Below are 15455 nucleotides of genomic sequence, written 5' to 3'. Positions count from 1 at the left end.
CCTACTTAGTCAGTGGGAGCAGTGACCTTTAACCATTTCAGTGCCAACCATGGAAGTAGTCCAAGGCCAGCATAAAGGGGGCAGAATGTCAACCATGTAACATGTACGTTACTACAGAAACTCTTTTACTGTAGCACCGTGGGGGTTACTGACTCATTTCTGAGTACCCATCTTACCCCTTTCCCATCTTAAGTCTTGCATGTTTATCTGTACACGCTAGACCTTAGTTAGAGGTAAGACTCAAAGTTGCATTTAAACGCAGAAGCCATCTGTGAAGATGAGAACTCTGCTGATCAGTCACAGACCTGCAGCTTTTCTAACTAGTAAGCTCTAATCACTGCCGTATATGTTGCATACAGTTAGGGGGAGAGAGCATTCTGCCAACCAGTCAGTAATCTTTCTTGACTTTGCCTGCCGCTCTTCTTAATGTGTGATGCTGCCCAATACCTTCTATCATTCTGAATTGCCTTTGAAAGCTCTCCGTTTTCTCCTCCTGTCCCTAGGCAGGGCTTAATGTGCAATCCTAACTGACTTCACTATCAAAATCCCTCAAAACTCACTATACAGGTCAAACAACTAAAGGAAAGGGGAAAGAGAGTGGAAGGGAAAGAAAAAAAAGAGAAAGGAAAATAAATAATGGGAGGGGGATAAAGGGAAATGGTTCATAGGGAAAGTAGTAAAGCTTCACAGTTTTGTGTTTTGTTTTTTTTAACCTTTTCTTTAGTTTGTTCCTTGGTGCTTCTGTTTAACCTGTTGTTTTTTAATCCACTGCAGCTTTTAGCATTATGATTGTTATAGCACTTGTCCGGATTGCTGCAGGGGAAGGGGCCGGTGATCCACCCATAGCCCAGTTCTCAGGGATACGGAACTTATTTGGTGTCTGTGTGTACTCTTTTATGTGCCAACATTCTCTACCATCACTGATCACACCGGTGTCCAAAAAGAAACACCTAACTGGACTTGTTCTTTTGGACTACATCTTGGTGCTTGCCTTCTACAGCCTACTGTGCTTCACAGCCATTTTTTGCTTCAGCTCAGGAGCTCTAATGGACATGTACACTCTTAACTTCAGTGGCTGCAGCCCCTACGTGCCCACAGTAGTTGGCTACTTCCTTGGACTCTTCCCTGTTTTCACAATCAGTACTAACTTCCCCATCATTGCCGTTACACTTTGCAACAATTGGAAGACCCTCTTTCATCGTGAGGGTGGGACCTACCCTTGGATTGTGGACCGTATCGTGTTTCCCCTCATTACACTGGTGCCTCCAGTCATTGTGGCCTTCTGTACTAACCACCTTGAAATTCTTGTGAGTGTCACAGGAGCATACGCAGGGAATGGAATCCAGTATGTAATTCCAGCTTTTCTGGCATTATGTAGTCGAAAGGACTCTGCCTTGGTATATGGGTCTGAACTCAGTAATAAATACCTTTCTCCATTTCGGCAAGTTGGCTGGGTGTGGTTTGTGCTCTGCTGGGCACTGGCTTGTTTCATCTTTGTAACAGCTAACATCATCTTAACTGACATCAACATATAATTAGGTTGTAGGTATGCAGGACACATAAGAAGGCAATGAAAAAAGTTGGGCTGGTCCCTGTCTTACTATGTATATTGTTTTCTTTCCTGTTAGAATAAGTGTTGTGCCTGCACATTGGAAGATAAAAGTGAAATAATTAACTAACTTCAACGGTCTGATATTTTGCACAAGTAATGTCTGTTTATATGTGCCTTGCTCATAGATGGGAACTTGAGAATCTGGGGGGGTTCTTGGACCTCAAAACTAACTTTGATTTGTCTCTTTACGGCTTAAAATGTAACTGCTGTACTTTTCGTTCTCTCTACAAGTAAAATCCTAGCACATTTCTGCTCTGTGTGCATTAGGTAGCTTTGTGCATTGCACATAGGAAGTGGTTTAGCAGACCTGCTACTGTGGACCAAAGCTTTTTTTTTTTTTTTTAACAAAATAAAGCGAAACGACTTAAGAAATTGTGTATTTAATGGTGGGGTACAGAGGAGCGTCTACTGCAAGAAGTGTGGAGCTGGCCCTGTACAATTCATGGAAAGTAGTAAAACACTTGATTGAGCTATACATTATACAAGGTCAAAATCCTTTTACTGGAGAAAATTGCTGGGTTCAAGGACAGATGGGGTCCTTGGGCAACACTGATACACTGTACCCATAGATATTTACCACATAATTTAGTCTGTCTCTGTGTCATGCCCAGGAATTATATTTAAGGGGACATGAAGGGAGCAACAGACAAAGCTAGGAAACCATTATATGAAACATGTTTTTGTTCCCACGAAGCCACATGAAAGTTAGCCTGCCACCAAGTTTGTCACGGTCAGGACTACTTGCCAAGCCGTGACTGTGTGGAGGGCGTGGGCATGAAGGGGTTAATAGCCCACTATGGGGCTATGGAGAAAATAGTAGTGAGGCTTACCTGAGGTAGGTCTTGACTTTGCAGAGGAAGTACCTCAACCTCAGAAGGTGCCCCTGGAGAAAGTAGTGTTGCCCTGGAACTTGAAGGCTGAAGTGAGGAAGTTGCTGGCAGTACTGCCCCCTGCCTGCTGGACGGCTGGCCGGGCCGGCCCTAGCAAAAGACTTTTCTAATGGAAGTCTAAATATCGCCACGTGCTGATTTAAGCTCCTTCAGGAAGTTATCACCAGAGAGGTGACCATTGGTGACCCAGTTCTTTAGAGGCCAAGTCAGAGAACTTGCTGTGCAATTTGAACAGGGCAACCTTCCCCCATTTCATGGATAACAGAGCCTGTAGGGCCCAGTCGTGCACTCGGATATCGTCTCATCGGCCAAATCGGAAGATTTGTGTGAGTGCCCCAGATAAGTCCAGGAGCTTGTCCCGTGAGGATTTGAGACCTTGTTCCAGGCTTTTTCAGGGATCTTTGCTACTTTTGGCCATGAAGGTGACAAACGGGTCAAATTATGGTGTGTTAAGGCACCTTATGCAGAACCGTGGGCGCAGGGCATTCTGCTTGCAGCTTTTGGTGTACTTCTTTGTCCAGGGGACATCTTTAGGCATCTATCTCAACAGACAGATCTGAACACCCTGAGCCGAGAAGAGATGTATCTACCACCGTCTCTCGAACTAAGCGCTTAGTAAGAGAGCCCAACGGTGAAAGTCTTGCTGACGAGGTTGGCTCATAGTTAGCATCTTGAGGATCAGACTACGGATCTGATATTGTAGCATTTCTTGAAGCCATAATCAGGGGACCGCTCCTGGTCACTTTCACCAGGGTCTTAGCCTGGAGTTCAGGTCATGGCCTTTTCAGTATGCCGCCATGTTCAAGGGATCGCTGTGAGGCCCCTGAATCAGATCCTGTATCTCTCCTGGGTGGAGTGTGGGGGACCACTTGAATGGTTAAGGAGCTGTGCAGAGCGGTCACTGCTGAAGACAGGGAGCTTGCAAATGCAGAGCATAGCCACACTTGCCATCCAGCAGGTTGTCTATATTGTCCACCATGAATCAGCAACATACAAAACAGACACTATTGGAGTGTGGCCGGACAGTCGGGGGGGTAACTGACCGGGCTGGAAAAAATAGGCCCCAAAACGGGGTTGTAGTAAGTATATAGAGGGCAAAGGGTTAAAAATATATAGCGCAGGCTGCATAGGAAGGCCGAGGACCTGGATGTCTGAGGTAAGCTAGCGATCAGGTAGGGACAGGTACCCTCTGATGGCGAAGTGGAAAAAACACAGGGGCGAGAATGCCACGACTGTAGGAAAGTCAATGATTTCTGTGGGCAGTAGGCCGCAATCGGTCGCATCAGCGCAATTAACTAAATAAGTAAGGATATTGGAAGAAAGGTTCAAAGTGAGTGGGAGAGGGTAATGCCCCCCTGAAAACAGAAAAGATAAAGTTGATTATTTTTGAAGAAGTTCAATGCAAATATGAAGCCTCTTATCTTGCTGTAAAATTAAAACTCCTCTTCTCGCTGCCTCAAGCTATCACCCATGGCTCTTGTGGCTGGACGCCCTGTACCCCTACTGGGTACTCCTGCCAAACGTTGCTTCCTCCTGCCAGGACACCAGTGATTAACCCCTTCAGCACCAGAGAGAACCAGCGTTCTAGAGAGAAGGGGGAATGCTGCTGCACTGGAGCTGCGTTGGCACTGTGGCTAGCTGAAGTTAACAAAGTGTAGCGAACACAGCGTGAATGTTTTCCTAAAAAGGACAATAAAATAGCTGTCCACCCCAAGCATAAGACAGCACTCATGTTGAGGTGAAAAGAGGACTGGGTTTTATTGAAAACACCAGTATTTAAACAGTGCAAGGGGGTAACTTACATACAGTAGACACAGCAAACCACACACAGTTCTCCATCAGGCCCTCCTTTCCCCATTGCTCAGTATTTGCACTCAGCCCCGTAGGGGGGCACTATTGTAATATCTGGGGAGGATGGTAAACAAGGGTGGTTCCCTGATTTCTGGCTGAAACCTTCTGGATATCAGATCCTGGTGCAAATACTCGCCATGGAGCTCTCTGTTCTGTAAATCCTGACCTGATCAAGAGTAAAACCACCCAAATCTGCATCCGCGCTCCACAGTCTTCAGAGTCTCTGGTAATTGGGGAAACATGGAACTCTGTACCAGGGGCAAAAGTAGTCCTAATAGACCCCTGTACCCACCTACCTAAAAAAAAACAAACAAAAAAAACCCCTTCTAATGGCAGGGCCCATAGTCTGTAGGCTGGCCCCCAGGCCCCTCCAGGAGCCCAAGGCACAAAGCCTCTTTTGTGAACATAATTTTAGCTAAATTTCTAATGTTACCACACGCTAATCATTTGTTTCTAAAGAGCGCCTTTGCATTATCTTCCCTCCCTCCATCTCCACTACCTGAATTCTCTATCACCATTAACAACACGAAAATCTCTCCACGCCACTCCTCTTCTGCTTCCCCACTCTGTGAAACCCTCCACTGGGTCCCAATTACCTTTATAATTAAATTTAAAATGCTGGTACTAAAATATAAGGCCCTCCATAATACTGTTCCTCCATACATTTCTGCCCTCGTAAGCAAATACTCTTCCTTTTCCCGTCTAGAAGATTTCACTCAAGCTGCCCTATATCTCTGGAATCTACTCCCAACGAACCCTCCCTACAAACATTCAAGAAACATCTCAAAACTCACTTCTTCAGAGAAGCATACCATCTTAGCTGCTAGAACTTCCTTGTCATTGATACAACCACCACTTTCTCTGTGCCTTATGGGCCCTCTCCACCCAATGTATGGTTTTGTCTTAGTCTGTCAATTCTCGTCTTGCCATACCCCTTGAATATATGTATTGTATTAAGCGCTGCGTAAATTGTTGGCGCTATATAAATAAAAGATAATAGTAATCTTGCAGTGATTTTTTCTCATTCTCTGATTTACATTACTTTGCTTCTGATCTAAACCTTGGTCTAAGACCACCATAGAAGTGGATGAAAGAAAGCAAAATGCTCACAATTTTCTTCTGAAATTCTCAAGCCCTTTCACTCGTAACGCAATTCATTGCAGGAAAACGAATGGGCCAAAAATTAACCAAAGAATGTCTCCGAATAGTTTTTGGCCCATTTGCACATGTCTAGTTCCTATTGTATACTTAGTAATGCTTTCAGGATTTGGGGCATTTGTGACAGAACTACCTGTACCCTGGCTGGGTACACGTGCCAAGCTGTCCTTCCTTCTGCCAAGACACCAGCAGTTAACAGTGCCAGACAGGACCAGCGTTGTAGAGAGAAATGGGAAGCCGTTGCACCAGAGCTGCGTTGACGCTGTAGCTAGCCGTAGCTTAGCATATTCAGAGCATGTATTGTCCTGAAAAGGACAGTGGTGTTACTATAGCAGCCCACCCCAAACATCAGCCAGGACCAATGTTGAGTTGAGAACAGAACTGAGTTTATTTGGTACAGCACAGACATTTATACATACACAAACATAATCAGATCAAGAGTGTAATCTCATCACTTCCATCCAGGCAGCTTGATCCGTCATTGGGACCCTGAGCAACCAGGGAATGGTCCATACGGTAGCTGGGCCACGACTGGGTAAACACTGATTCTAAAGATGGGAAATAAAACCAGGTTTCCCAAATGAACTCCCTCTCCGTAACCACCTCCAATTGTGGCCCACCACGAGTACAGTATAACCCCAAAAGAGCAACATGGTGAGACAACTGATGTCCGTTGCGACTCCATTCCAACTATCAATGGGCATTGCCACGGTTCCAAAGTTCCATGGATTTGTGGCTAGGTCCCAGTCAGGCACATGGAGTGTTTCCGGCCATGTAGAGCTCCATAGCTGGCTAGGTCATGGAAGTCTGGTTAGGGCCGACAAGACTGGGTTTCCTGGTGACCCTGTTCCCCCAATGAGCACAAGGTGATTTAGACATAAGAGGAGATTGGGAAGGTAGGTAAGGAGTCGCTTAATTAATCTGCCATGGCCCCCCTCCCAAACTCAAACCTACCCCAATGCCTCAAGGGTTACCCTGACAGCCTTGGCAACCTTTTTCAACAAACTCTCCATCATTAGCAAAGCAGAATTTAATTAAATGATGTGAACATAATGAACAGTATCAAAATTCAATATACAGTATACAGTTATAAATATCATCACGTCACACTAAATCTATGCCACCTGGGTCGTCATTCTGTAAGAAATTGTGACCCTCTTAGATTTGTTCTTTAGGGAATGTGTGACAAATAAAATAGACACGTGTATTGAAAAATGTATATTAATATTGAATTAGGTTACTGTTACATGTTATAATACATAAAATACACAAAAAATGCAATAATACAAAACAAAACCCTAACCTAAGAACTTTTTGTGTAATATTGTTTTATTGATTTTATTGAAGTTTCCCTGTGCTCCCAGGGCCCTGAAGAAGACCACCCCTGAGCCAAGTGAGGCATTACTTACCTGGACCTTTTGTGTGCTGTCTGGGGGAGATTTTCCAGAGCCTGGCTTAGCTGGGTCTGGCTGGGTCAAGTTAGTTTGTTATTAGGCAGGCCAGTCTGGGCCAGCATCGTGTAGTTAGAGAGGGCTCCAATTGGGAGCTAGGTTGTTTCTTTTTATGATTTTGTTTTGATTGAGCAATTAAAAATAAAGCATTGTTTTGCTTTAAATTTGCCCTAGAGGACTGTGCTTAAGACCCCTGTGACATTTTATGTCACACAAATTACTCTTTACTTCTCTGTTTCTAAATGCTGCATGATAAATCACTGCACCACACTGACAGTCCTAATGTGATTTTCATTTGATTTAACAATCTTGAAGCTGCATAGTACTTTACACTATGTCAGCTGGAAATGCAGATACAATTATCCCCCAGCGTGTTTATTTTTACTACATAGGGAAACATTAACCAATATTCATCTGTAAAATACCTTAACTAAAACTTTAGGAAAACTCTACATATAAGTCATACATTTCAGAGTTGGGGAGTTGGATTTCGTATATGAGATTTTACATTATACAAATAAAATTATATACAGAACAAATTCAACATAGACTAGTTTTGAACTGCCACAGATAGACATCCATGTTTAATGTGCATGGCTAAAGGAATATCACATTTGCAGAAACACTTCCCATACCACTTTATACGTTGTACCTACGTGTAATACACACTAGCTGCGTGTATCCTAAAATAAGCAAAAAAGCATAAACTCATACATTAGACTGAATACAATGAGCCAACACACCAGTTTTTTTGTGGAAACATTTTTATTTCTTCACTAAAGGGATATGACAGAGGATTAACAATTATTTACTTCTTGAGCATTTGGCACACAGCACCTTGGTTTTCATTTCATGTACAGACATTGCAAGTGCATGCTCTGAAATAGCATAGGTATCCCGTATAGGCCAGTGTGGCTCTACAGTGGTCATATATCAGTAATAATGGCATAATTCGGTGTAATGCTGCATGTGTTTCACACAGAAATACTCCACAAAGCACAGAGAGGCTGAAAGGCACTTGGACATTAGAAACAAGTGTCCTTTTTTATCAGATGGCAACATGGAAGCATTTATAGCATATTAGCAAGATATAGATACTTTTTTGTGTTATGTTTGGTCTTTTGACTATGCCAATAGTTTTTGTCCACATAATTTCAGACACATCTACTGATCTCAGCAGCTAGCCAGGTGTGAGTATTATGTTATCTACACAAAAGATTGATGTTTTGGTTTAATTACCAACCAACTGTCTGAAAAATTATATGTGTTAGCAACTCTATGTTTGCCAGGTTTACAGGAACTGATAATTATTAACGCAATGCGTATTAGAACAGTAAACCCAACCCTAGTAGGTCAGGGGTAAAATCCAGAGGTTGCAGGTAGTGAGTGATTAAACTCAGGATGACTCAGTATTTAGTTATAACTGCATGCAATTATCAGTAACTTAGTAACTCGTTAAACATTTGTGTCCTTATGTATTCAGAGGATTTATTAAAAGTGATGACTTTTTGTACCTAATGTTGTTTTATAAGAAAGTAGATTGAGCAACACCTCATTCCAGAAAAGTGTAATCCTAATTTTGTTGTATTTAAAATATTTTTATTAATACAAAAATGATAACCAGGTTGATGATAAGCAGTACTGCAACACAGCACAGGGCAATACACATAGAGTACAACTTCCAGTCTTGGGACATATGGTTTAGCACATTTGTGGAAACAACCTAGGGAAGTGGGGTGGTGGAATGGCTGGGATAAGTGAGGAGAGAAATGGAGGGGGTTGAGGGAAATGAGGCTAGTCTCTAGACTGTCAATTAAAAGGGAGATAAAACTATATATATATATATACATATATATATATATATATACATATATATATATATATATACATATATATATATATATATACATATATATATATATATACATATATATATATATATATATACATATATATATATATATATATATATATATATATATAAGAAAAAATATATGTATATTATAATATATGTATCATAAGAGAAAAGGAAAGTAAAACAAGGAGTGATAAGATTAAAAACAAAAGAAGGAAGAGGATAAAGCTGACTGCCTCAACGAATATTTCTGTTCAGTTTTTACAGATGAAAATGAAGGAAAGAGACCTCAGTTAGGAAAAGACTCATTTGATATATGTGAGTTTATCGGGGTGAAGGTTTTAATTCAGTTGTCCGAGGTGAAGACAAATAAGCCATTGGGGACTGATGGGATACACCCCAAGTTATTAAAAGCGTTTGGTGGTATACTAGCAAAACCGTTAACATATTTATTTAACAGATCATTAACGGGAGTTGTCCCAGAGGATTGGAAATTAGAGAATGTTGTGTCCATTCACAAAGAAGGCAGTAGGGAGGAGTCGGGCAACTACAGGCCAGTAAGTCTTACATCTGTAGTGGGGAAATTAATGGAAACTATGTAAAGGATAGGATTGAGGTAAACAACATGTGTTTACCTCAGGAAGATCATGTCAAACTAATCTTTTTTGATTGGGTCACTAAAGTAATTGATCAAGGTGGTGCAGTAGATATTGTGTAGATTTCAGTAAGGCTTTTGACATTGTCCCACATAGAAGACTTATCAATAAATTGCAATCTCTGAGTTTAAATCCCAATATTGTTGAATGGATTAGGCAGTGGCTGAGTGACAGAAAACAGAAGGTTGTAGTCAATGGCGTATATTAGGAGCGAGGTCTTGTTACAAATGGCATTCCTCAGGGATCTGTACTTGGATCCATTCTCTTTAACATTTATATTAGTGATATTGCAGAAGGTCCTAATGGTAAAGTATTTCTTTTTGCTGGCGACACAAAAATTTGCAACAGGGTTGATGTTTCTGGAAGGATATTACCAATTATTTAGGTAAACTGGAAATAGGTCAGAGCTGTGGCAACTGGTATTTAATGTGGATCTAACACCTAACATTGACGTGTGAGGAAAAGGATTTAGGGGTGATTTTTCAGAGGATGTAAAGGTAGGTAGACAATGCAATAGAGCAGCAGGAAATGCTAGCTGAATGCTTGGTTGTGTAGGGAGAGGTATTAGCAGTAGAAAGAGGGGAGTGCTCATGACGTACTGGTGAGAGCTCACTTGGAGTATTGTGTAAAGTACTGGAGACTGTATCTTCAAAAGGATTTAGATATGCTGGAGAAAGTTCAGAAAAGGGCTACTAAAATGGTTCATGGATGACAGGAAAAAAGTTACAAGAAAAAGATAAAGGAGCTAAAGATAAAGGTTTAAAAGTAACATCAGGAAATAATACTTTACTGAAAGGGTAGTGGAACAGTCTTTCAGCAGACGTGGTAGATGTTCTAACCAAGTGAAGACATCTAAGCAAGCGTGGGATATACAGCTAAGATAGATATAGGATAAGGCCAGTGGACGATAGATATAGACACTGCCCACAGTGCATTGTGGAAGGGGGAACACAAGGACTCTAGTAACATAGTTCATAAGGTTGAAAAAAGACCAAAGTCCATCAAGTTCAACCTATATACATATTGTGTCCCTACTGTGTTGATCCAGAGGAAGGCAAAAAACCCTTATGAAGCAGATGCCAATTGCCCCATACCAGGGGGAAAATTCCTTCCCGACTCCAAATATGGCAATCAGAATAAATCCCTGGATCAACGTTCTGTCCCTATTAATCTAATATCCATAACTTGTAAGGGATAAGACTCTAAGGGAATTTTACATTACTTTACCTAGCACATAGTGTGGGATTAGCAGATGAGTTTGGCAGAGGAGTTCTACAACCTGTAGTTTTGTGATCCTACCCTATTTGCTGTGTTTTAGCTCATCCTTATACACCTTGTTTAATCCCACCTGAGAATTTTTTCTTGTTTTATACTGGTAGCACTATTCCCACCATAATAAAGTGTTTAGATGCATTATATATGTGTCTGGCTTTGTTATTTCACTGAGGGCATGTAGGAGATTTCCTCTCCTACCTGGACCAACGGAGCTATATTTTCCTCTTCATGCTACTCAGAAACTACAGGGAAAAATAAATTATTATGTAAAAATGTACTGTTTCTTCAGGTGGAATTAAGCAAAGAATTTTCATTCCAAGAAGGATCACATTTCAGCCCTCATAGGTGTTAAGTGGGTACTGGATCCTATAGTGGTGTGTTTTACGGCACCACACCTACGGGTTTATCTTCCTCTATGGTCATTTACTCCTTACTGGGATCTCTCTTTAGTCCTAAAGGCTATGTGGTATCCTCCATTTGTGTCCTTTTTGTCTGAATTGCCACTCATATGGTGGTGATACAGTATGTTGCTCAATTCCAGTTGAAGGTGGTCTAGGAGGAGGAGTATCTGTAGAGCTATTAATACATTCATCAGACATTCCTACCTGGACGTTAGAGCTTCTTCTGACTCTAGTCTTGGTCAAATTGTTCTGCACACAATTGAAATATTTTTTTGTTTTGTTGTTGTTGCAAATGTAACTGCTTTCATCTGTTTGTTCTGCTGTTGTCCCTAATAAATCTGGATCTCACTAGGACTAGTACATTGCATAAATATACACTATATGGCTAAAACTATGGGGACACCTGACCATCGCACCTTTATGAAGTTGTTGGACATCCCATTCTAAATTCATGGACATTAATATGGAGTTGCCCCCTTACCCATTGCAGCCATAACAGCCTTCACTCTTCTTGGAAGGTGTTGCACAAGATTTTGGTGTGTCCCTGGGATTTTTTTTTTTGCCTGAATGGACACAAAGCACCAATACATGTCGTTGTGGACCTTGCACAGGGTCACAGTCATACTAGAACAGGAAGGGGCCTTTCTGCCACAAAGTTGAAAGAATACAATTGTCTAAAATGTGTTTGTATGTTGTAGCATTAACATTACCCCTCATTGGAACTAAGGGGCCTAGCCCAAACCCTAAAAACCAGCCTCAGACTTTTATTCCTCTTCCACCAAAGTTTACAGCACATACTATGCATTCTGGTAGGTAGCATTTTTCTACCATCTACCAAACCCAGATTTGTCGATAAGATTTACAGATAATGACCCGCAAACAGGAAAACGGTACCTGCCATTTTTCAGAGAAAAAGTCTAGCTCCGATCTTCCCGAGCTTTCCCTCATGGAGCCCGCAGGCCCTTCTGCTGATGTGAATGTCATGCCATGCACGAGGCGCGATGTCGACGAACTAAAGGACCTAGTCCTTTCCGTCAAACAAGATCTCATGGACCATATTCACAATGAACTCCGTGAATTGAAGAAGGATGTGGCAGAGATAGGATCTTGGACTGATGTCCTCGAACGCACCCAATCCACCATACAGCGTGACCAACGCCAGATGGAATCCGACATGGCCGCTTTGCAACAAGAGGTCCTTACCTTGCAAGACGTGCAGGAGGACCTCGAGAACAGATCGAGGAGGGACAATTTTCGCTTACGGGGAGTTCCTGAGACCCTACAGATCTTAAGTTTTTACCCAACTACTACCTCGTACTCAGCGGAGGAGGTTTCTGTAGAACAGGCCCACCGAGCACTCCGGCCTAAACCCAAACCGGGTGAGAGACCACGAGACATCATTGTCAAACTCGGGGACTTTACACAAAGAGGACCTGATGAAAGCAGCGAGATCTACTACTTTACGGATGGACATGGTGATCCAGGTTTACGCAGACATCTCTCCCAGAACACTGTTGCGCCGCAAGGCCCTCAAGCCTCTCACAGACCACCTCCGCTCTCACGACATACCCTACCGATGGAGGTTCCCTTTTGCCCTCCAGGTAGCTTGAGGTGACGTGACACGGTCGATTAAATCGCTATCGGAAGCTGCGGACCTACTTCAAGACCTGGTCTACCCGCCTATCTGCTGGCCGCAAGAGAAATAGGCAAGAAATCCTGGACCTCAACGAGCGGGTGAGTGGTTCGACATCCCCCCAGCCCCGCTTAGAAGAAACATCCAGGCCCCTGACGAGTCTCAAGCTGCCAACTAACATTGGGTGCCCGCACTCCCATCCTTCACGGGGGTCCAAGTTGCCTTAGGGGTCCCAGGCCGCATCCTCCTCCCGGGATACGACGACTACTTCTCCTCCGTGACCATGTGACTCTTCCCGACATCCCGGTCCACTACGCATGGTTTGGGGCGCAATCTTCATCGATCTCAGCCGGACACAGCCGCCACTCTGCTACACACACCTCAATGCACCTGTCAACACCGGGATCCCCCAGATGACACCGTACACAAACCCACACAACGAAAGATCTCCGTTTTCATTTTGGCGTTTTGGTTTTTCTCTTTTCGCTACCAGTTATGGCCATTTCGGGACATGGGCGATTTGACTCTAGATCCACAACCGTGGATTTACCGTTCAACTCATGGTATCGTACACCTTTGAGCATGCCATACCCGGAGTGGCTGCCTTACTATGATAGCTCCGTACCATCGCTGTTCTTACATGTACTTTGGTGTAGAGGTATCGTTAAATGACATAGGGCAGGAGAGACCATTTTGGTGGAACGACATGCCAGAACCCAGGAGACCCTTCTTGTTCTTCTGATGATCTGACACCTGAGTTTATGACTGACGTCGAGTCCGCATGGGGACTTGCCGGTCAGATTGACATCTTCCTGGCTGCCCCACTGCGGCCTGATCCCGTGCCTTAATGCTCTAGTACAGCCTTTTTTTTCTTTTCTTCTCTTGTCTCTCTTCCTCCGAGTGTTCCTGGGCGACTGCTCCACCATGTCCTCCATCTCAACCATTCGCCTTCTACTTCCACGTCCAAATGGCGGGCGACGTCACAATAATCTCACACAACGTCAAGGGCCTGAACTCTCCTCAGAAGAGGCGCCTAGCCATGAACTACTACCAAAGACACTGTGGTGACATTGTCCTACTCCAGGAAACACATCTTCAAGCCTCGTATCTACCGACTTACTGGAGCAAGCACTTTGGCAGACACCATCATGCCACCCATCCTACTCAGAAGAAAAACGGAGTCAGTATATTTCTCCGATCCTCCCTGGGTTTCCAGCTCCAATCGGTCAAAGCAGATAAATGGGGCAGATACCGCCTGGTGACTGGCCTGCTGCACTCCCATCCGATGGCTATCCTCAACATATACGCTCCTTCCACGACGGCCTCCTCTTTCTACGCACACCTTTCTGACATTCTTATGCCATTCCGCCATCATCAACTTATAGTCGGGGGTGACTTCAACACTCTGTGGGACTCGATCCTGGACAGGAGAGGTCCCTTACCTCTACTGCACCCTCCTCTCAACACAAAACACCTCAAAGATTTTACAAAGACCGCCGCACTAGTGGACATCTGGAGACTCCTCCATCCGAAGACCTTGGGCTACCTTCCCACCCCCACCGGTCCTATTCACGGATTGACTATATATTTTTGGGCCAATACCTGGCCAACTCTGCGACGTCGTCAGAGATTCATCCTATCTCCTGGTCAGACCATGGAGCAGTAGAATGCTCTCTTCACCTGACAGGCGTCCCGAAAGGACGAGGGCAGTGGCGGATCGATGAGTTCCTGCTCACCGACCCCCTGGTGATTGCAGAAATAACTAAAGATCTGGAGGACTTCTTTCACTTTAACAAATCTCTAGAGATGGACCCCCTACTCATATGGCAGACCCGCAGACCCACAGACCCACCCGGCGTTCATCAGAGGCTCCTTCATCCGCATAGCGGCTCGCCGCAAAAAACTCTACTAGGAAACTATAGACTCTCTCACGTCCCGACTGACTGTGTTGGAAACTCTCCATAAACACAGGATTGACACTAACACCCTCCACGACATTATACAACCGAAAGGTGAAATAAATATGCTTCTCAGCAAACAAGTTCTATACTCTCTCAACGCTACCAATCAGAGATTCTTCGAAAAAGCCAATTAACCCGACACCATGCTGGCCAGGCGGTTGAGAGCTCAGAGAAAGACACAGAACATCTCCAAGATTGTGGATCCCCAACGGAAATCCTGGGTTCACGCTACCGATATCGCCAACCAATTCGCTATGTATTATCAGGCACTGTATGATGGAAATAAAGCCCCAATGAATGCTCAAGGACGGGACCACCTGCTTCACTTCCTTGACTCCCTCCCCTTTTCCAGCACCATACTGAATCGCTGAGTAGCCCCCCTTTACAGAGGAGGAGATCCAGGCCGCCTTAGCTACTGTTAAGCCCTCGAAAGCTCTGGGTCCAGATGGCCTCCCAGGGTCCTACTATAAGAAGAACTCTGCCAGCCATTGCCACTGCTCTCACCATGTGGCCCACCACCTTCTCACGGTGAAATCTTAGCACATATCTGGCATCTTATCACCATGGAACACATGACTGCCAAACTCAGGGATGAATTGCACAAGTTTGAGAGCATCTGGGACCCTTGGCTTGCTACCTTCTCAGATACCAGAGCGTCAGCTCCCTTGATACGTCTGATTACAGGGAGAGGATTTCTACCTGGGATCGCTCA

At 43.8% G+C, this 15455-nt stretch overlaps 1 protein-coding gene across 1 annotated transcript in view; it reads left to right on the top strand.

The window, feature by feature from the left end:
* The window catches only part of LOC149281551 (putative sodium-coupled neutral amino acid transporter 12), a 41461-nt gene extending 39926 nt beyond the window's left edge, over window positions 1-1535 (top strand). The window contains exon 9 of the mRNA XM_089499180.1: window positions 775-1535. Coding sequence (XP_089355306.1) covers window positions 775-1535 — 761 coding nt within the window. The remainder of the gene's footprint in view (window positions 1-774) is intronic.
* The last annotated feature ends 13920 nt before the right edge of the window (window positions 1536-15455 follow it).

Source organism: Sceloporus occidentalis, unplaced genomic scaffold (genome assembly GCF_023333645.1).
Source record: "Sceloporus occidentalis isolate IW3139 unplaced genomic scaffold, rSceOcc1.0.p SCAF_130, whole genome shotgun sequence".
NCBI lineage: Eukaryota > Metazoa > Chordata > Lepidosauria > Squamata > Phrynosomatidae > Sceloporus > Sceloporus occidentalis.
The sequence above is the reverse complement of the archived record's forward strand: the minus strand, read 5'-3'. Positions and strand labels throughout refer to the sequence as shown.